General features: G+C 35.6%; 2 protein-coding genes across 3 annotated transcripts in view; one reads left to right on the top strand and one right to left on the bottom strand.

The window, feature by feature from the left end:
* Positions 1–10,000, bottom strand: part of LOC144960167 (uncharacterized) — a 289,349-nt gene that overhangs the window by 137,604 nt on the left and 141,745 nt on the right. The gene's annotated exons all lie outside the window — the stretch shown is intronic.
* Positions 1–10,000, top strand: part of LOC144960164 (hemicentin-1-like) — a 131,679-nt gene that overhangs the window by 45,710 nt on the left and 75,969 nt on the right. For both annotated transcript variants that reach the window (XM_078893174.1, XM_078893173.1), the window contains exons 6-10: positions 923–1,134; positions 3,044–3,142; positions 3,877–4,071; positions 4,974–5,167; positions 6,002–6,119. In XM_078893174.1, coding sequence (XP_078749300.1) covers positions 923–1,134; positions 3,044–3,142; positions 3,877–4,071; positions 4,974–5,167; positions 6,002–6,119 — 818 coding nt within the window. The remainder of the gene's footprint in view (positions 1–922; positions 1,135–3,043; positions 3,143–3,876; positions 4,072–4,973; positions 5,168–6,001; positions 6,120–10,000) is intronic.

Below are 10,000 nucleotides of genomic sequence, written 5' to 3'. Positions count from 1 at the left end.
TATGCCATTAGTAGTATTTGTAACGTTAATGGCGTGTTTTGGCTTTGCTGGCTTGTTTGACCATTGTAGTTTGCGTGACATTTGTGACACTTCGCCTCATAACGGTATTAAGTCGGGTTGGTTAAGATGTTGAAACTTGAATTTGTATGTTTTATTGAGAAGAATGGATATCTTATTTTAGACTGCTAATGCAAACAATTTATATTTTTGACCAGTTTAACATTCAATTCGGCTTTTAAGAATATGGTTCGTTCCGACATAATACTGCTTTGAGACAACGGGTCACATTTATGGTTTTCTTGACATTAATGAATGCGTTTGGTGGTGTTTTTGGCTTGTGTGGTGAACCTTACTCAGCGATACCGTCCCGACATGCAACAATGTCGAAAAATCTTATGCTAAACTATAGCCACTAAAGGATATTCTAAAACTGGCAATGCAAAAAAGAACGCTTCATAGACGATTTGTATCGCATCAAAATGATAAATTGTTGCAAATTTCGCTTCCAAACCTAATAAGTAGATTATAATAAATCGCTTTATGAATGTTAATATCTAGTTAGTTTTTAAAGAAAAAATATTAAATTTTGAATTGCATTGAGCATGACTTATGTCGTGAACTGACCTATATGTGACCCTTCGCCTCAAAAAGGTATTAAGTCGGAACGTACTTAATGCTTAACAGCCGAATTAAATTTTAAACTGGTCAAAAATATCAAGTGTTGACATTAGCACCCTAAATATGGTATCCACTCTCCTCAATAAAGCATACAAACTCAACACAAGTCTGATATTTCTGGCTATAAATTCAATTTTCAACATCTTAACCATCCCGACTTAATACCGTTTTGAGGCGAAAGGTCACATATGAATTACACGTTAGTGATATCTTATTGACAATTTGCTGCCGATTTTCCCTACAGAGATTCCGACGGTAACAGCTTAGTAAATAAACTGGACAAGAATACACGAATCTCCACGGACAATTACAACAACTTCCTATACAGGTCCGAGACGACGTTGACCACTTCTCTACCAGCGGAGAGTGCCCAATTCCTTCTGAATTGCATATCCATTCACGAAATGGGAGCCTATAACGACCAGCAATCAACGACACTGAGCATCACAGTTCTCTGTAAGTTGGTAGATTTTCATCGCAAAGGGTTAAAAAAAAGTTAAATAAAAATTGAGCTCTTTTATAGATAGTATGCAGATGACGTCACTCAGGCCTTTGTTATTGTTTTTGCCATCCGCGTTTGTGAGTTGTTCTCACTAAACTGTATTAACCTGACTATAAACGTTCATGGTTACACAGAGTTTGTGTGTTGGTCCGTTATACTTCCGGATGGCAATGTTGTGAACTCCTTGGCCAAGCGCATTCTATCTATAGCGCAATATCCACTAAATGTGCTCAAAGCGCTTTACAAGGCGTCCCTGGTCAACAGCAAAATTTAACATGTAGGACGAGACATGACGCCTGTTAGGCGATATTACAATTTTTCGGACAAAGACAACGCTGTTAACGGCCAGGTACTCATTTTACACCTGAGTGAGGTGAGAGAATGTGAGTAAAGAGCCTTTTCCAAGGACTCAACTATGCGCCGAGCGAGGTTCGAACCCAGGACCTTCCGATCCGAAAGCGAGTGTCATACCACTAGACCACATAGCCTATCAAGTTCTATGATATTTACTTGTCATTGACTGTATTGTTAAGGGTCAGCCTGGGATTGAAAATAGAAGTTTAATTCAGAATTTATAGAATTTGAACTAAATTAAAGTGTTTTTGTTTTTAATGGGGGGGGGGGGGGGGGGGGGGGTAAACAGAGTTTCTTTAATTTTAGGATATACAAAGTTTGTTAATTCTAATGATTCTAACCTCCAAATCAAATCAAATCTTATTCTGGTTTGTATCGATTTGAGAAGGTAACTTCGAAAACCTGCTAAGTTACGTCCAGACTGAACAATAAAGTAACTCTTGTTTAATCTATTAAATACGTTGGAATCACCAGACAAAAGGTGAACTTCCAAAAACACTCAAGAGTCTTGTTCTATTTGGCAAAGATGGCGCATATTTTCTTCCTCTTAAACTCACTCAAGATATGACAAATAATTTGCGATTTTTCTTGAATAACGAAAAGTGAATTAGCAAATTTTGTAAAATCGATTCCGTATAATAAAAAAACCCGGATCGATGCGCTGTCGTACTCTGAAAAAATATAATAACATTAACTCTCTCCTTACCAGTCATTTTCAGGATTTTCCCCAAAACTTCACACCCAACTAACACACACACAAAAAAAAATTATCTCTCAACCAAGTGAAGTTCTTGCGATACATAATTTCTTCAGCAAAACATGCTCTATAACACACTTTTCAATTTTAAAAATTTATATGATGTACAAAAGAAACTTGAAAAAGAAAAATGTTGGTTGTATCGTAACACATGTGACGATTTTCCTATGCGTGATAAGGAGGGAGTTAAAAAGTATTTGGCCAGAACATTCGTCCTTCAAAAATTCATCAATCGAATTGTCAAAAATATCCCAAACCTGAGACTCCTATGAAGATATTGAAATGTCAGGTTTGAGAGTTTTTGACAAGTTGCGGGTAATTTTTGTCAATCGATCTTTGAAAGACGAATTTTCTGGCCAAAGTTTTTTTTTTTAATGTATTTTTTTCACACTACGACAGCATTGCGTTTTGCTTAGAAATATTATTTTGATGTTATCTTATTTTTGCAGTCACAAATCACAAAGAACGGAGGCGATTCTATGGCTACTACTGAAAATGTCATTGCGTTGTGCTTAGAAATGTTATTTTGATGTTATTTTCCTTTGCAGTCCCTCCATAAATCACAAAGAACGGAGGCGATTCTGTGGCTACCACTGAATATGTCATTGCGTTGTGCTTAGAAATGTTATTTTGATGTTATCTTATTTTTGCAGTCACAAATCACAAAGAACGGAGGCGATTCTATGGCTACTACTGAAAATGTCATTGCGTTGTGCTTAGAAATGTTATTTTGATGTTATTTTCCTTTGCAGTCCCTCCACAAATCACAAAGAACGGAGGCGATTCTGTGGCTACCACTGAAAATGTCAGAACTACCATATCTTGTAATATTGCGGCCAGCAGTCCTGCAGGTAAGTTGATTTAAAAAAACAAAAAACAAAAAAAAAAAAAAAAACACTGTTCTGACGTTCTGACCTTTACCTAAACGACCAGGAAAGGGATCTGGGGTCGGGGAGAGAAATAGGAAATTCCTTTAGGGCGGGTAATTTTGCCACCCCTGGCGCCGGCTTGCGGCATAGATATCATGTCTTTTTTCCTACACCATTAAAGTTTCTTTATGGCTTTGAGTTAGTTTTCTGGAACAATATCATTTGCAGCATGGGCTATGCTTGGATTCCTTTGCTGAGAGGGAAACAGTCAGATGAAGTTGTGTCTTTGAGAGAGATTATAGTTTTTTTTTTCTTTGTGAGTCGTCACTCCAAAATCTTGTTGCCTGATGAGTGTATCCCTCAAGCAAAAAATCCTGATTAGGTGTCAATGTGGGGCTTCGTGGTCTGGATGAATGATTCTCACCTTCGAAACTGTAGGTCCTTTATTCGTATCCCGTTCTGGGCGCAACGTTGAATCCTTGGAAGAGGCTCTCTCTCTCTCTCTCTCCCTCCCCCCTCTCTCTTTCTCTCTCTCTCTCTCTTTCTCTCTCTCTCTCTCTCTCTCTCTTCTATCTCTCTCTCTCTCTCTTTCTTCTCTCTATTCTTCTCTCTCTCTCTTTCTCTCCCTCTCTCTCTCTCTCTCTCTCTCTCTCTCTCTCTCTCTCTCTCTGTGAAATCACATAATGATATTATATCTTCATGTTTTCTACCACCAGCTACAAGCGTTACCTGGACCAAGGACGGCCAGCGATTATTTATTGACCCAAACCGTTACGAAGGAGGAACTGTCAATCTTCCGTCCCTCATCATCAAATCAGCCATAGTGAGTGACGCAGCCGACTACGTGTGTTCTGCCACCAACGCTGAAGGAACTGGAAATTTTACAAATCCTTCCAGACTTACCGTCAGATGTGAGTCGTAGATCTCTTCCTATTTAACTAGTTAATACGTCAGACACGTATGTATTTGTTTATTCATCTTAACAACGCCACTACCACATTATCTCATTAGTCTGTAGTGTTCAATTCATCCTGTTTTGTTGATAAAGGGGAAACCCGAAACGTCCAATTTATCTGTTTTTGTATATCAAATTGAAGCTTGCATTTAATTTCACATTGTTATTTCTTCGAGCTTCGAGCAGCAACATTGTGCGGCTATGTGGTCTAGTGGTATAACACTCGGATCGGAAAAGTCCTGGGTTCGAGCCTCGCTCGGCGCATAGTTGAGTCCTTGGAGAAGGCTCTTTACTCACATTCTCTCACCGTACTCAGGTGTAAAATGAGTACCTGGCCGTTAACAGCGTTGTCTCTGTCCGAAAAAAAAGTGTAACATCGCCTAACATCGCGTCATGTCAGGTACTATATTATGTTAAATGTTGCTGTTGGCCAGCGACACCTTGCAAGGCGCTTTGAGCACATTTAGTGGATATTGCCCTATATAAAAAGCTCTAAAAGCTCAAAAGCTCAATTTACATATCAGTAATAGGGATTTAAAATGGATAATGTATTCCTTAAATGCTCTTAAAACATGAGTAACAATATATTGAACATTAAACATTGCATGTTCTTTGAGATAAAAATATTTGAAAAGGAGAAACAAATAAAAGCGTAGAAGAACATTTTAAAAAACAAAAACAAAAACAAAAACTAACATCCATTCTTCTTGTTATTGGCATAATATTATGAATGTTCAGTAATATAATATAATGTATTTTGAAGCAACAAGTTCTCTATCTAGGACATTTTAAAATTCATTATTGATAATTAAAAAAAAAAATATTCACCTTTGTTTCTTTCCCCCAATGATCCTTCAGATTCCGCCAAGTTTGACTATCCAAGCGGGACATCCTTCACTGGTGGCGCTGGTACGACCTTCACCTTGCCGTGTGCCGCAAGGGCCGTTCCTAACATCACCACTATTAGATGGAAACGGATTTTGAATGGATTAGTCTCCACCATTCGAATCAGTTTGGAGCCAAGATATTCTGGTGGTGAAGCTCTCAACAAGGTAGGCAGGAAGCGTGATTTTAACTCTCTCCTTAACAGCTATTTTTAGAATTTCCCTCGAAAATTCACACCCACCCGACTCAAATTAGACTTTTCCTAATCAAGCAAAAAAAGTAACAAGTGCATTTTATACAGAATGTTGTTCATCAAAATGATGTCTCCAACACAGTATTTGGTATTTATCGCTGTAATCAAAGTATTTATTTAGATTTTGTGATGTAAAATAGAAATCAGAATGAGAAAATTGTCCGTTGCATCGTAACGAATTTGACGATTTTCCTATAGGTGGTAAGGAAAGGGTTAAAAGGTTTTAAGGCCCATTGGATTTATTCACGTTATTTAAAAGTGTTGATTAGATGGTAGTAATTGCTTGCTACCATTTTGATCAAACGTTCATTTTCGCCATATTGGCTTGTTGGCTCAGGGACACGGGTGTCCCGTTTTGTCATACAAAACAAGGTAGGATGCGTGATTTTAAAAGGTTTTAAGGCCCATTGGATTTATTCAAGTTATTTAAAATCGTTAATGAAATTGAGTTTTAAATTGAGCCTTTTTTATATAGCGCACTATCCACTAAATGTGCTCAAAGTGCCTTACAAGGCGTCCATGGCCAGCAGCAACGCTTAACATGTAGGACGGGACTTGATTAGATAGTAGTAATTGCGTGCTATCCTCTGGATCAAACGTTTATTTTCGTTCATATTGGCTTGTTGGCTCAGGGACACGGTGTCTTGTCTTGTCTTGTCATAAAAGTCAAGCTATGTTAAACGTGATCAAAGATAGGATGGGTAACAGTATATTATAATCATAATCACGGTATTTTACAATCTCCCAGAAATACGGACTGACCATCAGCAGCCTGCAGCCCGATGACGCAAACGGCCAATACTTCTGTGAAGTAGATAATGACGTGGGGAGTAGCACAAGCCCCCGACTGACCCTCGTGGTCAATGGTGAGAAATCATTCAAAACTTTACCTGGAGATCATACACTGGCCTCGACTGCAACTCTTTCTTTTCTCTCCCTCCATTCCAAATTGCTCGACCTCCATGAGGTGTTTTTATTATCGTTCTTTGTTTTGATTTTTTGGCTCCTATGAAAAAAAAAATCCCTTCAACGCCATCACCTTTATGTGCATGTTTTCACTTTTTAAAACATTTTTTTTTGTTAATTCAAGCCACGAGGTCATGACAACATTTCCACGCGGGTTATTTTCTTGCTGTTGATGCTGTACGCTTGACCAAAAAAAAACTCACAACATCGCCATCCGGAAATATAACTGACCAACACATAATACTATGTGTGTAACCTTAAACGTGTTTGAGTCTGATTATTACAGTTTAGTGAGAATTACTCATAAAATATATGGCAACCCCCCCCCCCCCAAATAAAAAAAAAAAAAAATAAAAGACAATAACAAAGACCTGAGTGACTTCCACTTCGTTCTATCAATGGATTTGGCATTACATTTTAAAGCATAATTTAATTCAAGTCATTCAAGCTATTGTTAGAGTTGAAAACATATTCGAGTTATAAAATCAAGAAAAAAGGATTGAAATCGCCAAAATTCACAAACGAAAAATCATCGATCAATCAAACAAACATTGTCCGAATATATAAATTAAAAAAAAAAAAAACACCAACTAAAATGAGAATGAAAAAACAACCTCCCCCCCCTCCCTTTCAATCTTATCAATATTTATATCTCCGCGTGTTGATATCTAGCTATAGATAGAATGCGCTTGGCCAAGGAGTTCACAACATTGCCATCCGGAAGTATAACGGACCAACACACAAACTCTGTGTAACCATGAACTTTTATAGTCTGGTTAATACAGTTTAGTGAGAACAACTCACAAACGCGGATGGCAAAAACAATAACAAAGCCCTGAGTGACGTCATCTGCATACTATCTATATGTGTTATAGTAATAATAGTAATGTGTTATAGTAATAATAGTAATAGTGTTATAGTAATAATAGTAATGTGTTATAGTAATAATAGTAATGTGTTATAGTAATAATAGTAATGTGTTATAGTAATAATAGTAATGTGTTATAGTAATAATAGTAATGTGTTATAGTAATAATAGTAATGTGTTATAGTAATAATAGTAATGTGTTATAGTAATAATAGTAATGTGTTGTTATAGTAATGGTATAGTAATAGTAATGTGTTATAGTAATAATAGTAATGTGTTATAGTAATAATAGTAATGTGTTATAGTAATAATAGTAATGTGTTATAGTAATAATAGTAATGTGTTATAGTAATAATAGTAATGTGTTATAGTAATAATAGTAATGTGTTATAGTAATAATAGTAATGTGTTATAGTAATAATAGTAATGTGTTATAGTAATAATAGTAATGTGTTATAGTAATAATAGTAATGTGTTATAGTAATAATAGTAATGTGTTATAGTAATAATAGTAATGTGTTATAGTAATAATAGTAATGTGTTATAGTAATAATAGTAATGTGTTATAGTAATAATAGTAATGTGTTATAGTAATAATAGTAATGTGTTATAGTAATAATAGTAATGTGTTATAGTATAATATAGTAATGTGTTATAGTAATAATAGTAGTGTGTTATAGTAATAATAGTAATGTGTTATAGTAATAATAGTAATGTGTTATAGTAATAATAGTAATGTGTTATAGTAATAATAGTAATGTGTTATAGTAATAATAGTAATGTGTTATAGTAATAATAGTAATGTGTTATAGTAATAATAGTAATGTGTTATAGTAATAATAGTAATGTGTTATAGTAATAATAGTAATGTGTTATAGTAATAATAGTAATGTGTTATAGTAATAATAGTAATGTGTTATAGTAATAATAGTAATGTGTTATAGTAATAATAGTAATGTGTTATAGTAATAATAGTAATGTGTTATAGTAATAATAGTAATGTGTTATAGTAATAATAGTAATGTGTTATAGTAATAATAGTAATGTGTTATAGTAATAATAGTTATGTGTTATAGTAATAGTAGCAGTACGTTAATTCTTTAATAACGCCCAACTTCCTCATCATGCGTTTTACATTAAGTAGTCTCTCAGAGCCATTGGCCCCATGAAGCCGGAGTTTATCCCGGTTTCTATAAGGTGAAACAGACAATAGCAATTGATTGCTATCCTTTGGATAGACCTCTAGTCTAACGCAATGTACTTTCCGCCAAGTCTAGCAGATTCAGTACAATTTCAAAAGGGCTACTGACTATACTTGCATCTTTAATTTATCATACATTTTAAAAGATTTGAGAAATAAATAACAATGCTTACGGAATGGAAGCTTCGATTTATTCACGGAGACATAATATAATGTCGACCTTTCGGGTTTCCTCTTGATTCACGAAACACGCTGAATGAATTACTAAGGCCAGGGACGAATGGGAGATGTGAAAATGGTGTCGTTAAGGTGAATAAGCAAAACAATCCGTTTTAGATTTTCGACAATCTCGTGACTCGTGGTTTGAACATAGAAATTATATTATATTAATTGTTTGTGGTTATTGCTAATTTTGTGAATTGCTTCATTATTATTTTGTGCTATGTATGCTAGCTTGCCTCTATATATTGTATTATCTTATTCATTATTATATATCCGCAAGCGAGATTTTTTGAAAGCATCCATGATGGTCCCCTCCCTCCCTCCCCCCCCCCTCCCTCCTTTTCAATCTGTTTTCTTTGTTTATATCTTATATAATTTACTTTTCAGTGACGAAATGCCTCGCACATTATTCTTCCGCACTTTAAATTTTACATATTATAATGTCATACCTCCATGTTTTGTGTTTATCTGTTTCATATGGGATTCTTAGTTTTGTTGTTCATTCAAGAATTGGGTGAAAACTATTGATTGGATTAGTAACCAAGAAATGGGCGGCGTTGTGGTCTTGTGGTATGACACAAGCTCTCTGACCTCTAGGTCCCTGGTTCGACTCCCGCATTTGCAGTGGGCGAAAAAATGTTGAATTTTAGAGAAGGCCACACTTACTAGCATGCTCTCACCATCCTCAGGTGTACAATGAGTACCTGGCCGCTACCAGAGTTTGTTAAAGAAATTGCAAGAACTCTAACACGCGCCTTGTTACTACATGTCAAGTGTGGCTGTTGGCTTGGACCCCCTTATAACGTGCTTTCAGCATATTTATTGCTTATTATTTATAGTTTTGTGTTCCTGTTGTATGACACTCGTCTTCGGACGTATGGATCCGTTTCTTCAAGTCCCGCGTTTCATTCTGGGCAGCGCAAAGTGGATTCCTTGAAAAGGCTCATTAATCACATTCTCTCACCGTACTCAGGTGTAAAATGAGTGCCTTGCCGATAACAGCCTGTCAAAAAAAAAAAGAAATATCGCCTTACAATCATCATAATTTGTCATCCATGTTAAGTGTTACTGTTGGCTAGAAACGACTTGTAGAGTGATTTGAGCACTTTTATTAGTTGATATTGAACTATATAAAAGTTCCAAATTTTCATTGCCCCATATAAAACTTTATCTTTGTCAAAACGTCTGTTTTTGCTACTGCTTCTGCTGGGCTTTATCATAGAAACCGACTACCACCCACCCCCTCTCTCCTCTTTTCCGAAGTCGGATTGAATTCATTTATGGAAAGTTCATTTATTGTCTCGTCCTATATGTTGAGTGATGTTGTTGGCTAGATACCTTTTGTAAAGAGCTTTGAGCACGTTTAGTGGATATTATGCTACTACAAATGTTTTTTTATTGATACATTTTATTTTATTCAAATTGAGATAAACTCTTTTCTTAATAGAAAAAAAACCATGAGATAATTTTTACTTAAATTTTGTTTCACA

The sequence above is a fragment of the Berghia stephanieae genome, chromosome 14 (genome assembly GCF_034508935.2).
Source record: "Berghia stephanieae isolate SIO BIC M18660-M18661 chromosome 14, UCSD_Bste_1.3, whole genome shotgun sequence".
Lineage (NCBI taxonomy): Eukaryota > Metazoa > Mollusca > Gastropoda > Nudibranchia > Aeolidiidae > Berghia > Berghia stephanieae.
The sequence above is the reverse complement of the archived record's forward strand: the minus strand, read 5'-3'. Positions and strand labels throughout refer to the sequence as shown.